Genomic DNA, 22,777 nt, shown 5'->3' with positions numbered 1-22,777 from the left:
ACAAATATAATTTTGTTCTTTAGACTATGAAGGGTATAATAGTCATTAAACAAGAATAATTTCTCTTCTCTTCTCTTATGAATCCTAACCAAACAGGAGAAACTTGATTCTTTCTCTTCTTTTCTCTTTCAATCTAAACAGGGTGAAGAGAAACTAGTCTTCCCTTCCCTTCCCTTCCCTTCCCTTAATGAGTTTCTCTTCCCTCTCCTTCCCTCAATCCAAACACAGCGTTAGTATTTAAGAGAATGTCAAAGTTGGCATTGAGTCAAACCAAACTCAATGAGATCAATCCGAGGCACCACAGATTTGGTCCGGTTTTTTAAAATGCAAATCGACTTATACACGTGCCTATAATAATAACTAGCATTTTGTTTCCTTGCCTTATGAGCTGAGCTTGTCCGTCTGTGTTCTTCTGTCACACCATGGCCGCTTCGCTACTCTCTCGAAGCCCGGTCGTCGAGCCAAAACGTTCTCTATTTTCTGGAACCCTAACAAACCCTAGAATTCTCTCTTCTCCTGCAAGTAAGATTGGGAATCTTTCATCAATATTTGATTTTTTTCGTGATAATCTTCGATTTTTATCTCTTTAATACATGTGATTCTTTGTCTGAAATCTCTTCCTAATCTGCAGGAGTTCGTTTTGAACGATTTTTGGTCCGAAAGAGATCTTCTTTCGTCCTGAAAGCATCGGCAGTGACAGGGGTGGATAATACTAGGGTTTCGGTTTTAGATAAGAAAGTTGAAAATCCGATCATTGTCATCGATAATTATGACAGTTTTACTTATAATCTTTGCCAGGTTTTTTCTTTTTTCGATTTTTTTCCTTTTGATCATATTATAATTCGCATGCATTTATCTTTTTTAAGTTCCGATTTTATTGGTTTATTGCTTTGGCTTCTGTTTTGATTTTCTGATTGATGTTTTTAGAACATTTCTAAGTCTTTTGGATTGATTCTGGATTATATTGTTTGTATGAGAATTGGGCTTAAATCAACAGTCTCGAAACATACATCAATACTTCTTCATTTTAGGACACTCTAAGGTGGTTTTTGGAAATGATGTGCAACATTGTAACCTAAATCTTGTGGGAAAAAAAAATTTTCTCACAGGATTTTTGGTTACAGTGCTCATGGAATCCGGGATCCACCAATCACATGAGCCCGCATGTATTAAATGGCATCCCCAATTTACAAAATTACCCTCGTTAGGCTTGATGTGGCAGGGGCAAAAGTGCCTGTAAGCTCTGTGACAAGAAATTCTGTGAGCAAAAAAATACTCATGAAATAGTAGAGTTGGCTTGATCATTAGTGCTGGTGACATACAATAAAACCGAAAACCCCATCATTTTAGCAATGTATGAGTAATTTCAGCCCAGTAGCCAGCTGCCAAATGGGAAAAAAAAAGAGAACATTTTTCTTGCCTTTTTTTCTATTTAAGATTGGAATGTTTTGACGGGATGAAATTGTGGGGGAAAGCATACAAGTCAAGTTCGGGATATTGGCATGAAGTGGAAAATTGCGTTATATAGGTTGTTGAAAATCAGATGAATCTGAACTTGGTGAAGAAAAAGTATCGAAAACAGAGAAAGCAAAGAGAACTTGGTAAACTACTGAATTATAATTGATGAATTTACATTAGACTTGAGTCCTATTTATAATACATCAATAGTACAATAACAGAATAAACTGAAATAACTAACTCTTCTAACTAACTAACAAACTTTTCTAACTGAAATAACTAACTCTTCTAACTAACTAACAAACTCTTCTCTTCTAACTTTCTTTCTACTTTAAGTCTTTCTTCTTTCCTTTTTAATTTCATGCTTTCAATATGAGATGTAACACTCCAACACCCCCCATCAAGATGATCATGGATGTTAATGATGTTCATCTTGCGAAGATTATGATGAATAGGTAGAGATCCGAGGGGCTTTGTAAATATGTCTACTAGCTGTAATCTCGATGGAATATGGAAGAGTTTAATAACATGCTGCTGCAATTTTTATCTAATAAGATGGCAATCAATCTGGATATGCTTTGTTCGCTCATGCTGAACTGGATTTGTGGCTATGGACATTGTTGATTTACTGTCATATATAGCAAAACTGATTGTGAATGATCGATATCCAGGTCTTGTAAGGCATACAAAAGCCATTGAAATTCTCATGTTGTAGTTGCAAGGGCTCGGTACTCTGCCTCTACAGATGATCGATTGATTGTGACTTGTTTCTTTGATTTCCATGAAATGAATGAGTTGCCAAGAAAAATTGCAAAACTAGTGACACTCCTTCGAGTATCTACACAACCTGCTCAATCACTATCTGAAAAACCCTTTAATTGAAAATCTGATGAGGATGGAAAGAAGAGACCTTGCCCTAGTGTGGCCTTTAGATATCTCAATACTCGAATGGCTGCTTGATGGTGATTAACAACAGGTTTTACTAAAAATTGGTTGAGCACTTGTACAAAATAGGCTAAGTCAGGCCTAGTGAGAGTTAAGTAAAGTAATCTGCCAATAAGTCTTCGATAACTTGATGGATCGTCATATAAATTGGTATCATTTGCTGATAACTTGAGGGTAGATTTCATAGGGAAGACAGCAGGTTTTGATCCAGTTAAACCAGTGTCTTCAAATATGTCAAGTATATACTTTCTTTGGCATAATGAGATATTTTTGGACCTTGCAACTTCCAAGCCAAGAAAGTATTTCAGCTGTCCTAAGTCTTTATTTTATTTTGAAGTAGACTAGTAGGAATTCTATTGATTATGTGTGCTGCAGTAAGCACACAGTCACTCCAAAAAATTAATGGTAGATTTGCTTGAAACATTAAGGCTCTAACAGTGCTTAGTAGATGTTGATGTTTTCTCTCCACAACACCATTTTGTTGTGGAGTTTCTAAACAACTTCGCTGATGCAAAATACCATATTTATGATAAAATTTTGTGAGTAAGAATTCTAGTCCATTATCAGACCTTATAGCTTTGACAAAAGAAGAAAATTGGTTTGCTATCATTTTACAGAAAGTTTTGATAAAAGATGACACTTCTGATTTAACTTTAATCATGTATACCCAAGTACACCTTGTGAAGTCATCAACTATAGTTAAAAAATATCTAAAACCAGAATAAGAAATAGTGCCAAAAGGACCCCATATATCACAATGGATCAAATTAAAACTTTTATTAGAATTACTTTGTGATACAAAAAAAGGAAGCCTTCTTTACTTTGCTAAAGGACATATGTCACAAACATTTGTACAATCAAGAGTGATAGTAGAGTCAATATGTTTGAGGGAAGGTAATCTTGAACTAGATACATGTCCTAATCTACAATGCCATATATCTAATTGTTTGTGAGTAGAGGATAAAGCAAAAGGTACAGAATTAAACTGAAATGAATTGCAGGTTATAGCTTTTGATGAAGCTTGAGTCAGATGGTAAAGTCCTTCTTTGTCAAGAGCAATCCCAATCATCTTCTCCATTTACTGGCCTGTGAAAGGCAATGGGAAGCAGTAAAGATAAGAGAAAGATTATATTGTTTAGTGAGTTTGGAAACAGATAATAGATTGAATTAAAAATGAGGAACACACAAGACATTATGTGAAAATAAGGTATCTGAGAGACATACAGTACCAATGTGTGTAGCTGGAACTGTAGTACCATTAAGAAGATTTATGGATGCATTAATTGGTTTAGGTGTAGAATGGTATAAAAGTGGTGAACATATCATATGGTTTATGACACCCGTGCCAAGAATCCAATATAAATTGAAATTTGGCTTAGAAGCAACAGAATTACAAGAAAATAAAGTTGGTTTAAGTAGAGGTTGCACATTACCAGAAAAGTGAGAGGTGGTGACAAGGATAACAACTGGATGGACATTATTCTGATTGGAAGAATTGGGCGATGCTGAATTTGCAAGTGCCATTAGTTTATTAAATTCTTTTGGAGTGAAACAAAACTTTTGTTGCTCATTACTATTTTTGATTGTAGACCTTTGGAGTTGTAATAGCAGCATGAGCAGAAGCCACATTTCTTTTTCCCTTTGGTCCATTCCAGCTAGGGGGATAACCATGGAGTTGGAAACATTTGTCCACTATGTAACCATTATAACCACAATGAGTACGGTGTAAGGCAGATTTCTTTGGTTTGTCCTTGAAAGACTTTGGCTGGTAATTCTACTGATGTGAACCTTCTTGGATTAAGACCTTCTCTTGATGATCTCTTCTAGGAACCCTTTTATTCGAAGGCTTCGAACGTTCTCGATTGTTTTAAAACAAATTAAAATATTGATCGGACTAAAACCCCAAGGAAACTAAGTCCTTGAAACCTCAATCTAATGACACTACAAGGATTGATCACTTCCTTGATAAGTCGAAGAGTCATGTCTTTTCTTCAAGAACTCGAATGAAAACTCATAAAGAACCCATAAAGAAAACATGAAACAAAACTAAAGTTTCTTTGAATAAATTTCAAAATCTCATAAGATGTAAATTATCAATTATGTCCCAATTACAAAATGAGGTGTCTTTTTATAGACAAATTAAATCAAGATTAATTCTAATTAGTCCTTGGAAAAATAAAGAAAGTCTAATTAGTCCTTAGGAAATAAAGAATTCAAACTAAGGACAATTAAAACATAAAAATTCCCAATTAACCCTTGCATTCAAATTGATCTTTTGCATAAAAAGATAGTTGACCATCCTTGATGAAACTTTGATATCTCCGAAGTGCACATTAACCCAATTAAAAACAACATTCTTTTTAACAAGTTCATTCAAAGGTGCAGCAATAGAACTAAAATCCTTAACAAACCTTCGATAAAAATTTGCTAAACCATGGAAACTTCTTACCTCGTTCGCATTCTTAGGTGTAGGCCAATCCTTTATTGCCCTTACCTTTTCCTCATCAACACTAATTCCCTGCGAACTAACAACAAATCCAAGAAACACAACATATTTCATACAAAATGTGCATTTCTTAAGATTAACATATAATTGGTGTTCTCTTAACACACTAAATACAGTATGCAAATGCTTCACATGGTCATCAACATTTTTGCTATAGACTAAAATATCATCAAAGTAAACTACCACAAATTTTCCCATGAAAGCATGCAAGACATGGTTCATTAATCTCATGAATGTACTGGGTGCGTTAGTTAAACCGAATGGCATTACTAACCATTCATACAACCCATATCTAGTTTTAAATGCAGTTTTCTATTCATCTCCCTCTTTCATGCGAATCTGATAATACCCATTCTTTAGATCAATTTTAGAAAATAAATGAGAGCCATGCAATTCATCAAACATATCATCTAACCTAGGGATAGGATGCCTATATTTTACCGTTATCTTATAAATAGCTCGACAATCCACACACATGCGCCATGTTCCATCTTTCTTTGGTACTAAGAGAACAGGAACCGAACATAGGCTGAGACTTTCCCTTACAAATCCCTTCTGCAATAGTTCATCCACTTGCCTCTGTATCTCCTTTGTTTCCTCGGGATTAGCTCTATAAGCAGGTCTATTTGGTATAACAGAACCAGGTATGAAGTCTATTTGGTGCTCAATTCCTCTTAAAGGAGGTAAATCATGTGGAATCTCCTCGGAAAAAAGATCCTCAAAATCCTGCAATAAAGACACAACAACACTAGGCAAAGATAAGTTAAGATCGATAGTGGAAAAATAAACATCTTTGTACATAAGAACTAGAACTTGTAGTCTTACTATCATTACACTTTTAACATCATGTTTGTCAGCAAACACACTCAGTACTTTATTCTTATCTTCATGTTGCTCACTTTACTCTCCTTTTTGCTCACACTTTTGTTTCTCTCTCTTTTTGCACTCACTTGCTATCCTAACTTGGTCTTCATAAGCTTGCAAAGGTTTGAGAGGGGCTAATACAATTTTTCGATTGTTCATTACAAAATAATAACGGTTTTTATACCCATCATGCGACACTCTCCTATCAAATTGCCACGGTCGACCGAGCAATATATGACCAGCATGCATCGGTGCCACATCACAAATAACCTCATCCACATACTTGCCTATTGAGAAAGGAACCCGAACTTGCTTGTTTACCTTCACTTCTCCACAATCATTCAACCATTGTAGCTTATACGGTTTAGGATGTTTCTGTCATTTCAAATTCAACTTCTCTACCAACAAGGTACTAGCAACATTGGTACAACTCCCACTATCAATAATCAATGTACAGACTTTATCCTTCACGTGGCATCTTGTGTGAAAAATATGCTCACGTTGCTCCTCATCTCCTTCATCCTTAGGCTGTGTACTCAAAGCTCTCCTGGTGACAAGTAAATCACCATGCACAGGCTCTTCTACTTCAACATCAAAACAATCCTCTAATGGAGGCATCTCGTTGTCACTTGAACTAGCACTTTCAATGTCTCCGTTTGCCAATACAACCATAACCCTTTTGTTTGGGCATTCAGAAGCAATGGTTCTTGAGAAGACTTGGAAACAGCAACTCGATCTCCATTATCTACTGATTGAATTGTTTTGCCACCAAAGCATGAGTCTTATTATATGTAGCAGAATTTGTAAGCTGCCTCTGACTTTCTTCTTGAAGCAATAGAGAGAACCTTGGACATGCTTGGTAAGGGAACCATTAGCAGCAACTGGCTTCTGATAGAGGAATAAGAATCATTTAGCCCCACCAAGAATTTGAGTACATAATCAGATTGCTGTCTGATTTGTAGAAAGTTGAAAGTTTCACAAGTGCATATTGCCAGCTTGCCACATGTGCATGCTGGAAATGGCCTATAGTTAATGTACTCGTCCCAAAGGGTCTTAAAGGTACTAGAATATTCAATAACAGAAAAAGCACCTTGATTGATGCAACTCAAAGATTTCTCAAGATGGAAAGCCCTTGGTCCATCACTCCTGAGATATCTTGCTTTAAGCTCACTCCAAAGATCAATAGCAGATATCACAAACAACAAGCTATTTCGTATTTCTTTTGAAATATAATTCATCAACCAAGAAAGAACCAGATTATTTGCTCTTAACCATGCGGTGTGCTTAACAAGTTGATCAGTAGAGGGAGAAACAATTGAACCATCTATAAATTGTACCTTGTTCTTGACTGTCAATGCAATAATGATCGAATGACTCCATGCAACATAGTTCTCGCCATTAAAGATTTCTGATACTAACAAAGCACCAGGATTGTTGTTTGGATGTAGGTAATAAGGACTCGATGAGTCATCTAAAGGATTGACAGGAGAGGGATTGACAAGAAGAGAATCACCAGAACTCATTTTCAAGAATTTGTTCAAGAAAATGCAAGAAACTTGAAGATAATCGATGCAAGAATTCTAGAGCAGAATTTCGCAAGGCAAAAATTAAAAAAAAAAATCAATCGATTTAGATTGCGGAAGCTTTAGGTTTTCAATCTGATACCATATTGAAAATCAGATGAATCTGAACTTGGTGAAGAAAAAGTATCAAAAAACAGAGAAAGCAAAGAGAACTTGGTAAACTACGAATTGTAATTGATGAATTTACATTAGACTTGAGTCCTATTTATAATACATCAATAGTACAATAACATAATAAACTAAAATAACAAACTCTTCTAACTAACTAACAAACTCTTCTAAGTAAAATAACTAACTATTCTAACTAACTAACAAACTCTTCTTTTCTAATTGAAATAACTAACTCTTCTCTACTAACTTTCTTTCTACTTTAAGTCTTTCTTCTTTCCTTTTTAATTCCATGCTTTCAATATGAGATGTAACACTCCAACATAGGTATCCAAAATAAGTCAATCCTGCTTCACTAGTACCAATAGGAAAGGTCATAGGGGAAGAAGTGTTACAAAAGGATCACTAATGATAATACCATATTTAGAAGCCCATTTTTCTCTGCTATTTAGACAAGTGGATTGTGAATTGTGACGCCAGAATTATGGATAGAAACGGGGGATAAGATGGAAAGAGTTGGTTTGGTTGTTTGGGCTGGTCACATGCACTAAAACCCCACTTCTTTGGCAGCATACAAGTAATTTCATCCCATTTGCAAGCTGACAACCCACATGGCAAAAAGAGGAATATGGTTCTTTCCTTTTTCTTTTCTTTTTTTTTCCTTTTTTCTAATTTAAAAATATAAATTTTTAAATTTTTTGTGGCTGAAATTTTGAAGAAATGTACAATTCATTGAAGGGCTGGCATGCCATGGAAAATCACACTATGTAGGTGTCCAAAATAGATCAATCAGGCTCCATGGTACCAGTGGGAAGAGATAGGGGAAGAAGCTCTAGAAAAGGATGGCTAATGAAATTCCGCATTTAGAAGCCCATTTACTCCATTATAGAAAGAAATGGAATTGTGGTGTTGAGATCATGGGTAGAAACAGATGATATTTTAGTAGATAAATTAATTCTTCTAGTAATTAGTAACAAGGAACTTTGTTATAAATCACTCCCTTTCCTATTTTTTTTCTGGACTAACAAGAATGGTTGGGACAATAAACATCCATGTTGTTCGTACTTCAAATACTTTCACTCCTTTGAAGAGATTTGGAGTGTATCATTACAATAAATAATTCTCTAGAAAGCAAGCTTAGAATTGAATCTAATGGAAATTTAGGTCTTTCTCAGCTTGGAAGATGATTCTTTCGTCTTCGGTGAAAAAGGGTAAAGGTGCATAGGATAAAGAATAATTGTGTGTCGTTACAAATTTACAATAAATAATTTTCTGAGAATAATTTTATTTTGCTTTAAATGATATTTGGGAATGCATGTCTTCTCTATTCTATATAATGAACTTTGAACTTCAATGGAGGTGGTGATGATAATGATCATATACCAACAATTGAGATATTTTTCTTCTAATTTCATTTTTTTTTTTTTTGGAATTCTTTCGTCCATTAGGGTATGATGTTTGGTTTTTTATCTTGGGATAGTCACTTGACCTCTTCTTGCTATTTCTTCTTATCTCATTATTTTCGAAATCTCTTTATCTATTTGAAAAATGAGAATTATGTGGTTTATTGGTTTTTGTGATTTCTCAAAAATCAGTGGCTACATGTGTTTTGAAATTTGTTTACTTGTTAAGAACTATTGCACAATGGGTTTTTTGTTACTCTTTGTTTTTCTATTCTAAGATTTATGTCCTTAAATCAAAGAAGCTTTCCTAAATCTTCTACCCTTTGCAAATTTCAAGTATATGGGGGAGCTGGGCTGTGACTTTGAAGTCTATCGGAACGATGAACTCAGTGTAGAGGAATTAAGAAGGTAAGGATTTCTCTTTCTAGCAGGTAAAGTGCTACTAGCTATTTCATGCATGTGCTATTATGATGTGGCATCACCACATGGGCATGGCCCATGGTTCGATCTTGCATGATTGCTAAAGAATTTGTAATAGAAATTCTCTTTACTCTTTGAGTCTCTTGTAAATATAATTTTGCTTCTTTGTAAATTTTTTTTGATGTAGACAACTTTATTTTGTTGTTTTTATAGGAGAAATCCAAGGGGAATACTTATATCCCCAGGACCAGGTGAGAGATTTTGATGCTATGCGAGTATTTAGTGATATTAAAAACCTTTAGTGTTTTAGAATTTAAAATTTTTCTTTTTATAGGCACCCCTCAAGATTCAGGGATATCATTGCAAACCGTTTTGGAACTTGGTCCTATCGTTCCTTTACTTGGCGTGTGCATGGGATTACAATGCATGGGGGAGGCTTTTGGAGGTGAGTCTTTGTGCTTGGATCCCTTTAATTCTTTCATTCTTCATATCTCTTTCATTTGTTAATTCAAGTCTAATTCTATATCAGATCTTTTGCATAACCTAAGCTAAAATACAATTACTTTTCTTAACTGTCAAGTTAGCGCAATTAATTATCTTTTATGGTGTAGATGTATTGAAGTTTATAGGAGAGGGAGTTGTGTTTTTATGATTACAGTCCTCATTGTTTTGCAGGAAAGATTGTGCGCTCTCCTTTTGGGGTGGTGCATGGAAAAAGTTCCCTTGTATATTATGACGAGAAGGGTGAAGATGGCTTGCTTGCTGGATTACCAAAGTAGGTTTTATTTCCTTTTACAAACTCCAGTTACCTCTAGTCAGAATATGGTTACATATACTTAAGTCCAACTCCTAGATTCACTGATAAGCTATTCAATTTTATGTTTTAAGAATGAGGAGCGTGCTAACGTTGGTGCATTAATCTTTCGTGTTATCAAATGAGTGATATATTTTCTTTAGAAGGTTTGGACATCAAGGGGCTATTCACTATTTATTTGCTAAAACATGTCAGTAGATTGATTCCTAGAAGTCCAACATGCTTGTATTTTAGTTATTTGTTGGGAATTGGGCCCATGGTGCATCTTTCTTGTGCTTTGGGTATTTGGTCAGAAATAGGACAGCCTCATTTTTTTTTTTTTTTTTAACATACTTGCTACAAGTAAAAAAAAGGAAAATTCATAATGCAATTAAACAGTAATCATGTGTCTATGGTGGAAATGATTTGGTAGTCTAAGATCTATTTTGTGACATTGATTATGTATTTATGCTATTTCTCAAACACCGATGCACCTGGGTGCATGGTGGTGGAAACAGTGGATTAGTTGAGGTTGGGCATTAGAGGGAATATAATTTATTTGTGGAGTGGGGACATTTTGAGCAGCCTCTTTGTAGGCTTGCTAAGGCTTTAGTGGTGGATGCTTGGAGGATGAAAGATCATGAAGTAGAGCCCAGGATGTCTCTATCTTTTCAATCTAAGTTTTCCTTCTCCTTTCTTGACCATATCATATGGAGAGCTTTAATTCCTACTAGGGTGTCCTTTGTGTGGACAGCTGTAAATCCATGGATCGTCTATTAATGCATGTTACAGACAAGGTGTGGAAAGAATTCTTTCATTGGTTGAGTTTACTTTGTGTTTTAGCTAAGAGAGTGCAAAAGATGGTTTAAGGCTCGCATATGGATTTTTTCCACTACGGGTACCATTTTGTGGGACATCCTTCCTTTTGCTATTTATTGGATGTTGGACTATTTGAAAAAAGAAAAACAAAAGAGTTTTCTAAGACAAGTGAAGTATGTGAAGTTTTTTTTTAATGGATCGAGTATGTGAAGTTGCTATGAATGTCATGGCAACAGCCTTCTATTTGTTGGCCTATATGATGAAATTTAGGAATCTACACTCTTATAAATTTTGCCTCTAGATGGTAGGTGTAGAGGTAAAATTTTGGATGTCGTTGATTTTTCGAGATTTACTACTAACAATTGATCTTCATTGTTATCGATGCACGCAAACGTTCTAAATCGTAAAGAAAAATAATCAAAGCAAAAAAGGAAAAATAAGATGAGACAAAATTTAGGATTTGTTCATGGAAATCGTCTCAAAATCGAACTACATCCTTAAATTCCGAAGAGCCCTTCCACCATTCTTGAAGTCTTCCCTGATTTACAAAAACTCTTCCTCCATTTTACATGATAGTCCCCCCTCTTGATATAGAAAAAAATGAAACTAAACCCTAATGGAATTATTCAATCTCCCCCCAATTAAGGGATTTTCAATCAATTATTCAAATCTATCATTATCCAAAAATATAGATTCCCTACGAGACTTTCTATTTCTAGATTAGATTATATTTTTAATTAAATAAAATCTAATTCAAAATATACCAACCGATGCCTCGAGATACATATTAAATCTGCCATGTGATCGATCGTCGATATTCACTTTATGTACGTCATGCGTCCTATACCACTTTTTACTCACACAAGTACACATCGATTTTTTGATGTGCATTGAACACTTACGTGGTAAAAGCAGTTAGGAAAATAAAAGGGAGGCTTAATCCAAACCCAACTTGGTGAGTTGGGTTACTTAATTGTCTGCTTAACCGAGTCAACCGATGTATAATATCAAGTCACTTAATTGCTCGGGTGCTAATGGCCATGTTATATTTCGTGCATATTCTTTTTTTTTGTTGGTATTGCTTAAGAGATGCAGGGTGTAGGGAAAACACTCAGCAAAATAGACTCTTCGAAGAAGTCCGATCCACATTCTTAGAGGATCCCAAACGATAAAGTTTTTGCCCTGAATGCAAAGCCATCCTAAGTGGTGATGGGTCTAGATTGACTAAGTTTCTATCTTGAATGGTAAAGCAGTCCTGAGTAGATAGGGGTCATGAGTGGCTAAGATATTTATAGTGAGAAAACAACCTTGAGTAGCTTAAGGGTCTTGAATTAATAATGTCTTGAGTGAAAACTCTATTATGAAACGATGGGGGCCTTGAATGACCAATGTCCCAAGTGACTGCTCTGCCCTAAGTGACTAAAAAGGCCATGAGTGACCACAGAGTCCCGAGGGACCATCACCTCATCAAAGGAAGATAAGGGGACAAGATTTTCATAATGTAAATTGACAATACGAGAGTAACGTAATATTCTCGTAAGTGAATCTCGGCCTCACCAATCTCCACCTACGAGAGGGGGTTAACTGAGTGGGTAAAAATTGGTACAGGACACATGACGTAAATAAAGTGAATATCAATCATCGATCACATAACATATTAATACACATCTCGAGGCATCAGTTGGTATATTTTGAATTAGATTTTATTTAGTTAAAAATGTAATCTTATCTAGAAATAGAAAGTCTCCTAGGGAATCTGTATTTTTGGATAATGATAAATTTAAATAATTGATTGAGAATCCCTTGATTGGAGGGGGGGAGAATATTGACTCATTCCATTAGGGTTTAGTTTCATCTTTTCCTTTATCAAGATGGGGGGAGGAGTTTTTGTAAATCGTGGAAGGCTTCAAGAATAGTGGAATGGCTCCTCGGAGCTCAGGAATGTAGTTCGACTTTGGGACAAATCCTGTGAACAAAATCTGCGTTTTGTCTCATCTTTTTTTTTTCTTTTTTTAAAATTATTTTTCTTTATGATTTTGATTGTTCATGTGCATCGATAACAATGAAGTTCGATTGTTAGGGGTAAATCTCGAGGAATCGGTGGCATCCGAGATTTTACATCTACAGTAGGATATTGCCTAGGCCTCTAATTTGTTCGGTTGGGTAGTAAAGTTCTTTATAACTAATTCTGCATGTATCTTTTTGATAGTAATTCGCCCCGTTTTTTATGTATATTCTATGCAATACACAATTCATTTTAAGGAAAAAAAAATCATTTGCTAGTGTTTCCATATTAAGCTAGGTTATGCCACTTATTTTTATATAAAGAAATCATATAGGTTTTGCCTATGTAGATTTGAAATCTAGCAATTAGCATATGGCAAGTAGGATACAAAAGGAAGCCTTTGTGTAATGAAGAAAGATCCACAACTAATATGATATATGTGTCTGTGGAGGGATAAAATCGTCTCCATCCGGATCGTCCATTCGCACCATCAATGCGCATCTCGGGGTGGACACGTGGCATCTGTAGACACCCCAATTTGCACGAACCCGTAGGAAAATCCAAATTTTCTCGAATTGATTCCGATTTAGAACTCAAGATTTTCGACGGATCCGCATTGCCACTTGGCATCATTTTCATGCATATATACATACATGCATCATGTCATAATTTTGTATGCTCAACCTTGTCGCTAATCCAATCTAATTTCCTACCTCCTATCATGAAGCAACCCGGATCCATATCCCTTCATCATTAATCGATCCATCACCTATACCTTAACCATAGTTCACTTCTTAACCAAATCCATTTTTAAGCCCAAGACAAAGCCCATTTTCTAAGCCCCATACCAAGCCCATTCTCTCACATCTCTTCAAAAGGTGACCCATGTTCATCTCCCATAAGCCCTCAATACTCAATGCATTATCTAATTAGAGGGTCAACTCCCCCTTTGTGAAAACTCAATAATGCCCTTCTCAAAAGGTGTGGTCAAACCAAAAAGATACTTTGGTCTTTGGTAATAATTCATAAAGTTTAGAGACCTTCCAATCATACTCTCAAAAGGTGAGAATCTTCAAGTACATATATGAAGTTCTCCCATTAGTCCATTTCAAAATTATATTTCCACCCCTTGCTTTATGTGTTATTTACAAATGAATCAAAGTCTACTTTTCACCTACCATTTCACCTTTACACATGTCATTCTCCTACTCACCCTCTCAAAAGTACTTTTGTTCTCCCATTGGTCCATTTCAAAAATATACTTCTACCCTTGCTTTATGTGTTATTTACAAATGAACCAAGGTCTACTTTTTACTTACCACTCCACCTTTACACATGTCACTCCCTTATTCACCCTTCCAAAAGTATTTTTTGTTCTCTCACCTCTATTTACCAAAAAATCAAAGATCAAAGAATGATTTTAGGGTTCCTTCACAAATGTCATCTTTACCCTCATACAAGTGAAAAATCCAAAAAGAAATAAGCTAAACCTCATGTCCATTTTCTTTATTTTTAGGGTTGGACCACTTTATCCCCAAAAGTTCTCCAAAAACTCTATAAATACCCTCATTTTCTATGAACAATGAATGCTCTCAAGCCCCCATCTCTCAACCTAAAACTCTACCAAAATCTATACTCATTCTCTCATCTTCTAATCTCAACTCACTCAACCTTCAACCATCTCATTCAATCCTCAAGTCTACCTCTCAAGGTTCAAGACCACCAAGAGACAAGGTAGGGTTAAAATGTAGTTTATTTATTTTAAAGTTTGCATCTTCTTCTTCTAACCCTCTACTTTATTTTCTTTTTAGAAATCCCTTAGGATGTAATGCACACCCTCTCCCATCCCCGGTAAATTGGACTAAGGTTCGATCGAAAGGATGGGGGTTGAAGCCTTTTTCACCTCAATCTCATGCATCATATTGTACACAATGCACACACTCACATGTGCATGGCAATGATGAAGAAATGTGTCACCCTCTTGATGGGGTGAAACACTAAGTTTCTAGTATGTATACATGCATCAAGGTTGTGGCTTCAAGGGAACTCCATCATGGAGTCTTTCTAAAAGCTCAAGCCTACATTCATATTCATAAATTTAATATGACTACATGGGTCATTCTCTTCCATAGAATGCCCTTAATGTCACTTTGAAATAAAAAACCCTTGAAAAAGGGACATTTCACTCCAATGCACACACCACTCTTATCATGCATTCTCATGCATTTTAGTAATTATTTTCTTAAGTTTTTACAAAATAAAATGGCTAAGCAAGGTAACTACCTTTGGTGGAGAGGATGGGATGCCTAACACCTTCCCCATCCTCTAACCGGACCTCCTTACCTAAATCTTAGGTAGACCTTGCCTTTTCCAACACATGAGAGTTACTACAATGCCATAGAAAAAATGGTTTTCAAAAAAATTGATTCGGGTGCCCATTCACACACATTTCCAAAAAAGAATGGTGGTGACTCCAAACAATGTAGCATTGAGATTCATCGTGAATATTTCATGTCTACAGGCATCATTTGAAGAGAGTTCTGTCTTATTAAGGAAGAATCCCAATTTAAGAAGATTCTTCTTCCTTTTTTATGTAATTGTTAATTTAGATAAGGGGTAATGTAGTCAATTGTAACTTGATTAGGGTTAAGAGTCTAATTAGGATTTTTCTATTTAAAGGCCAAGAGGTCATTAAATAGGAGAGGAGGCTATGTAACTGTGAGATCTATAGTAAAATGGCTCCTTGAGCCCGTGGATGTAGTCACGTTTGCCGAACCACGTAAAAAATTTTTGTGTTCTTTCTCTTTTTCGTTATTTTTTCTATTATTTCAATGATTTATTGGTAAATGATCTTGCTAAAAATTAAATCTCAAGGTCAATCACAAAAATCGGCGTCCATAATGGCGCCGTCCGTGGGAATCGATCAAGAACACTCATAAAAAACCATGTGGTACGATTGAGATTTTAGTCAAAGATTGGAGGATTGGGGGCTGTCCCAAGATCAGTACGATCAACTTGACAAATTTGCACATAGGTTTGTGCATAAGGGGGGATCACGGATTCACAATATATATATATATATATATATATATATATATATATATATATATATATATATATATATATATATATATAAAAGAGTTGTGAGGTGCTGTAAAGGGGGTTACTGGAGCACAAGAAAAAAAAAAAAAAAAACCTTCCTCTTCATTTGTTGGTCTTCGTTTATTTTTATTTTTATTTTTTCCATCAAATATGGAAGTGTCGTTCGATCACATTATCAACTACAACGTTATCTTCAATTTATCTCCAACCCTACCACCACCATTATGAACGACAACCGAAGTTCATCCAATCTCTATGGGCCCACGATACACATGATCAAAACCAAACACTAAACTCCTCTCTTTCATCCCCAGAGCCATCGTCATGGCTCTCGTAATCTCTTTTCTCTTCTTTTTTGTTGGTGTTGCAGCCATCGTTCTCGTCGACATCTGCATCGCTAAACGAATCATCCACCGACGCAATACTACCCAATACCCAAGTTCCAACGAAGAAGAACAAATAGAAGAGAGGTTAGACAGACCTTCCATGGATTCTGCCCGACTTAGGGCAAGAACTAACCCTTTCTTGGTCTTCTGCAGATGTTTCAGCAGATTGAATGGGAATTTATTTTCAAATTCAAGAGGGATTGTTCTTGCAGGAATGAATTTGATGTTGATGGAAATATTAGTAAAAACGTGAATGCATCTGAGATTGGTGATTTTGGAGAGGATCACGAGATTGAGGAATTAGTGGAAACGACGAACGGATTTGGGATTGGGGAAGAATTTGCCAAACTGGGGTTCTAAAGGAGCGAGAATTGTTCGTATTGAGAATTCTTAGGCATTGCCTGTTGGCTCCTCTTAATTCACGGGATGTTAAGGATGCAGTGTCAGTTGCAGTAAGGTGTTTGTATGCAATGGTTTCTCATGATTTGGTCCCACAAGCAATCTTGGCCACTCAAAGTTTGATTCAGCTTGATAAGAGAGCACGATTGGCTGCCAAGGCAGTAGCTGATGCCAATGCAACTTCAAATGTTAACACGCCGAGCAAAGCAAAGAAACCAGAGATCTTTTTGGTATCAAAGGGGCAGAGACATCGCCAGATTTTTAATGATGCAACCAAGTTCACCATGTCCATATGGCTTTAATGGCTCCCAGATTCAGGCGACCTTCAAATAACCAAGGCAGGTTGATTCTAGTGAAAGAAAGAAGATGGGAGTACCCTAGTACCAAGTATTTACTTACCTTTTAGTTTAATATTATCGTAAATGGTAAAATTTTGGTATATCACTTGCACATCAAAGATTGATATACATTGATTTTATTTTTATTGTATAAAGTCATTAGCCTGAAAACAGAACTTGTATAGGATGGTTTGGATTCATTACTTGCTTATACATCAATCTGGATGTATCAAAATATTTTATTGTTTCATTAGAGAATTGGATAAAATATTATGATTTTAAAATTAAGTAATATTAAATTCAAAGGTAAACTTAAATTGTGTGGCACACATCAGATTTGGTAGGACGTTTTTAGGTGTGTTGACACACATCGATTATTTTTATGTGCGTTGAACATCTACTTGGTAAAAGTATTTAGGAAAATAAAAGGTAGGCTTAGTCCAAACCAACTTAGTGACTTGGGTTACTAAATCATCAACTTAACCTATCTAACCGATATATTGTACCAAAACAATTGATTGCTTTGGGGGCTTCATGTGGACCCGTAAGATGGATCCCATGTGATCCAATTTGTTTTGTTTGGTTATCTCGACAAAAGAAAAAATTTGGGTGCTAATTCTATGTCCAACTCAATCGAGTCTACAGACTTCGCTGAGTCAAGTAGCTCAATTATAATTCATTGTTGTATGTTTGGGGGCTTAGTTCGAGCTCGTAGTAAGGGTTTCATGTGAACCGATTTGTTACTTGAGGATGCTCGATTTAAAAGTAGTATGGGGGCTAACCTCGTACCTAACTTCATTGAGTTTAGGGACTTCGTTAAGGTGAGAGGTTCATCCCATAATTCTAACCCATCGAGATAAATGATTATATTTTATGAACTTTGTGATCTTCGTTTATTTAAGTTTTTCAGGTCGATTCAACAAATTTTTTTAAGGCAAGAAGGTCAGTTTCTTCTGGACCCGAGCATCACTCTATGAGGTGAATGATGCGAAATCTTAATAAAGACAATTCCCCCGTGGACTTGAGTGTCATTCTATGAGGTGAGTGGCACGAAATCCTAATAAAGTTGGTTCCCCTATGGCCCCGAGTGTCATTCTATGAGGTGGGTGGCACGAAATCCTAATAAGGTCGGTTCCCCTGTGGACCCGAGTGTCACTCTATGAGGTGCATGGCACGAAATCCGAATAAGGTCGGTTCTCCAATGGACCCGAGTGTCGCTCTATGAGGTGAATGGCACGAAATCCTAATAAGGTCGGTTCCCCAGTGGATCCAAGTGTCATTCTACGAGGTGAGTGGCACGAAATCCTACTAAGGTCGGTTCCTCACTCACCCAAACTTCACTCTATGAGATGAGTAATGCGAAATCTAATATGGTTGATTATTCTATTATTTATCAAATTCTTGAATCGTTTTGGGATCCAAGTTCGATTTGGGACTTCGGTCGGTTCTTCTATTATTTAAGTCTTGGATCATTTTGGGATCGAAGCCCGATCTAGGATTTCAGTTGGTTCTATGGTTATTTATTAAAGTCTTAGATCGTTTGGGGATCCAAGCCCGATCTGGGATTTCGGTCGGTTCTTTTATTATTTATCAAAGTCTTAGATCATTCTAGGATCCAAGCCCGATATGGGATTTCGGTCGGTTCTTCTATCATTGGTTAAAGTTTTGACTCATTACGGAAACGAAACCCAGCTTGCGGTCAATCCTATTATTGAAACATTTACTTATTATGGAAGCCCAACTGAGTTGAATATTTTGCAAAAAATAAGCTCGGGGGGATCAAGAATCATACTAGTTCGATGGTGCTCGATCAAGTCAAAAGTATTTCTCGAAGGCGGATCTCTATACATCGATCTCTACCTTCGAGAGGGGGCTATGTGAAGGGATAAAATCATCTCTCATCCGGATCATCCATTCGCACCATCAACATGCATCTCGAGGTGGACACGTGATATAATTTGAAGAGAGTTCTATCTTATTAAGGAAGAATTCCAATTTAAGAAGATTCTTCTTCCTTTTTTATATAATTATTAATTTAGATAAGGGGTAATGTGGTCAATTGTAACTTGATTAGGGTTAAGACTCTAATTAGGGTTTCTCTATTTAAAGGCCTAGAGGTCATTAAATAAAGGGAGAGGAGGCTATGTAACTATGAGATCTATAGTGAAACGGCTCCCCGAGCCCGTGGACGTAGGCACGTTTGCCAAACCACATAAAAATTCTTTTTGTGTTCTTTCTTTTTTTCGTTATTTTTTCTATTATTTCTATGATTTATTGGTGAATGATCTTGCTAAAAATTAAATCTCAAGGTCAATCACAAAAATCGGCCTTCATAATATCCATGTTTGTTTGTTAACTCCATATCAATCGTATTATATAATTTATGAAAGAGAGCTACTAGTGCCTCACCAATTCCTATATAAATCATCAAAGAAATGCACATTGTTGGTGTGGCAATATCAACTCTTTATATGAAAATTTCACAATATTTTGTTCAAGAATGGATGTTTTATAAGATTACCATTAAAAAAATCATCACCACCCTTGAAGCTCCCTAGCAAAAGAAAAAACGTTGAAGTTTATATCGCAACTTCCTTATTTCTAGGCTGGAACCTTCACCAGATTAGTTGCTAAATTTAGCAGCTTTGAACTACGTGTTTCAACTACTTTGTCTCAGGCTTTGTTCTCTTCCTATGGCAGTCTGCATAGCATAATTTCCCAATCCATTTTGGAATTATTTGGAGTTACCTTAATGACTTCCTTTTCATTCGGAAGTCTTGCCTTTAGTTTTGATGGGAAATACTCGGCAAAAGGACTAATCTATAAATTGGTTACTTATGTAAGCAACTTCTCTTCACATATTACTATATCCAATGTGTTAAACTTTGTTTTTTAAGTGAATTTTTCTTATTAAACTAATAATGCCTAGTATGGTTGACTGTTTCTGTTTCTGTTTGGCAGCCCTTTTACTGCTGGTAGATATCACAGCCTTGTGATCGATAATGACAGTTTTCCTAGTGATGTACTGGAGATTACAGCTTGGACAGATGATGGGTTGGTAATGGCTGCTCGTCACAAGAAGTACAGGCATCTCCAGGTATGATTCTTGTTGTTCCCTTTTTTTTTAAACTTCAGATATGCTTCGACTTCAACCCTTTTGATCTGTGAAATTGCATTTGTAGTATATTTAATAAATCTGATGGCACTGGAAACCAAAACTCAGCGGCCTTAAATTAACACATTTGTAATTAGGCATGGTGATGATCATCTCAGTCATGGATTGATTGAGCTTCACGATAACAATTTTGTGGTCCTAGGCATAGTCACCAAGTCAGGATTCGGGAATAGATCGGCAAGGGAAAATTTCAGAAAATTCGATAAAATCGGGAAAAATTCAGAAAAAAATTAGGGAAAGAAATCAGACTAGGGTAAAGTTTGTGTAATTGTTCATACTAGGTGGTGTTCTCATATTGTTTCATTAAATCTCATTTAAACCACAATAATAAATCACCAAACCCCCATATAGATATCATCATCCTTGCATCCGCACAAGTAATCACAAGTCCACAACATATTTAAGGTTTATATTATTCAAAATACAAAAATATTCAATGTCATCCTCATTATCTAATGCTTCATCAATAAAATGGTCATCATCATCTTCAAGGTTATCTTCTCTTACTTGTACTTCAATTTCATCTTTTGTTTTAATCCGATTTAGTCGCAAATTTCACGATTTATCATGAAGTTCTTGATTTATTGAAAATGTCATGATTAAATCAGTGAAGCAAAAAAGTCACGATTTAATTGCAATTTTTTCTTTAAGTCGGAGAATTTGGTGACTATTGTCCTAGGTTCACTCCAGTTCCTTGAATTATAACTAATTTATCTTGAGTCTTTTAATGTTCAAAGGACATCAATTGGATGATATTGGCACTTACTTATCCATATTTTGGAGTTGCCTGATAGTCTAGTTAGTGTGGATCTATCCTTAATGTCTTAAAATTCTAGGTACAGTTTTAATTTCTGGGCATTCTTAAGAAATGCACATGTGGTTTACTGAAGGGAATAGCAGTTGTAGATCCTTTGGACTAAAACTATCTGTTTGTTTTATTGCTAGGAAGTTCTTTTTTTGTTCAAGTGTTCAAGGATATATATATAAAACGGAAAAAAATGTCCTGAGTTCATGTAGATGTGGTTTGTGTTGCACTACATTCAAGTAATTTGAACAATAATCTAATGAAATCTAGGGCTCTGAGATTAACCCTGAAGTACAAACTACAAGGAAAAGATTCAAATATTGAGAAGAACAATAAGAAATCTCAAATATGGGGCTTTAACAAGTTTTAATAGAAATATAACGGGTTGTATAGATGGTGACATGGATAATGTTTTATTCTGAAATTTCCTTGTATTTCCTCTTTAACTCGGGAAGAGGAATGGGTGACCAGGTGCTTTGGCACTAGCTCCTGAATTTCCCACATCTATGAGTTCCTATATGTAACAGTCCATCTTAGAAAATTAGTTCTTATCAAAACATACAAGTGAGAGTTGATAATCAATAGCATCCATGAACCAATGGACCTATAATAAAGTTATGGCAATAATCTAATGTAATCTATAGTTCTGAAATTGACCCTGAAGTACGATCAACAAGAAAAGATTCAAATACTGAGAATTATAATGGAAGGAAAAAAAAATAAGACATCTCAATTTGGGGGATCAAAAGTTTTAGCAGAATTATAATGAAATTTCAGAAATTCTATAAAAACAGTCTATGCCACTCTGTACAACCCTTTTATATAGGTGCCTTTGTTCTTAAACTTAAAACCTCATAAACAAAAAAGAGCACATAGTAAATTACCTACTATTAAAACTCTTTAACGCAAATTTTCGACCCTAATTAAAAGAAAATCAGCTTCTAAATAAGATTATTATTACAAATGGGATGAAAGCTGTACGTAGTTTCCCTAATATTATCCATAAGATTTCCACCACCTCCACTAACACCCGGTTGCCTCTTGAAGCACCATCAACATTGCCTTGAGAGAAGGGAATTATACTTCCATTGAAAAACAAGTCCAATAGATGAGAGCATACCCAATTTGAATTGGGTGGAGGAACAAATGATTTGTTGTTTGGGATTAAGGCTTTGATGATAAGTCAACCCCATTGACTACAATTGGCTCAATATGCTAAAGAAACTACCCACATGAATATGTAACATCTCAAAATTTGGGGATATTACTTTGGTGGTGGTGATGATTATGTGAGATCAATGCTCTCATTATCTTGTGGGGGGCATAAAGCTTCCTTGCTATACTAAAGCATATTATTTGGGTTACTATTTATTATTAATGATTGGATTCTCTTCTAGTAATATTTAGTATGCTTGTGGACCATTTTCCGATTTTTTCCGCACACTCATAACTGACTATATGCTTGTATTGCAGGGGGTTCAGTTCCATCCGGAAAGCATTATAACTACTGAAGGTAAGACAATTGTTGGCAATTTCATAAAACTTGTTGAAAAATTTGAGGGCGGGTCTGAGAAATGAGGCTTGAACATGACATAGATGTAATAAACTTATACATCATGTTGGAATAAAGGAATAAGTGAAGGCAGTTTCTCACAAATTTATCTTCTA

At 35.7% G+C, this 22,777-nt stretch overlaps 1 protein-coding gene across 1 annotated transcript; it reads left to right on the top strand.

Moving 5' to 3' along the window:
* Positions 1-362: 362 nt before the first annotated feature.
* On the top strand, positions 363-22,777 carry LOC147410026 (anthranilate synthase beta subunit 1, chloroplastic-like). The gene is made up of 8 exons (XM_086432218.1): positions 363-522; positions 632-798; positions 9,205-9,275; positions 9,501-9,538; positions 9,622-9,732; positions 9,963-10,062; positions 20,091-20,226; positions 22,583-22,777. Exons 1-8 carry the CDS (start codon positions 423-425, stop codon positions 22,685-22,687), a joined length of 828 nt encoding a protein of 275 aa, XP_086288344.1. The 5' UTR covers positions 363-422; the 3' UTR covers positions 22,688-22,777.

The sequence above is a fragment of the Akebia trifoliata genome, chromosome 2, assembly GCF_017979445.1.
Source record: "Akebia trifoliata isolate Shusen 1 chromosome 2, ASM1797944v1, whole genome shotgun sequence".
In the NCBI taxonomy this organism is placed as follows: domain Eukaryota; kingdom Viridiplantae; phylum Streptophyta; class Magnoliopsida; order Ranunculales; family Lardizabalaceae; genus Akebia; species Akebia trifoliata.
Note: the sequence above shows the minus strand (reverse complement) of the source record. Positions and strands in the feature narration are given on the sequence as shown.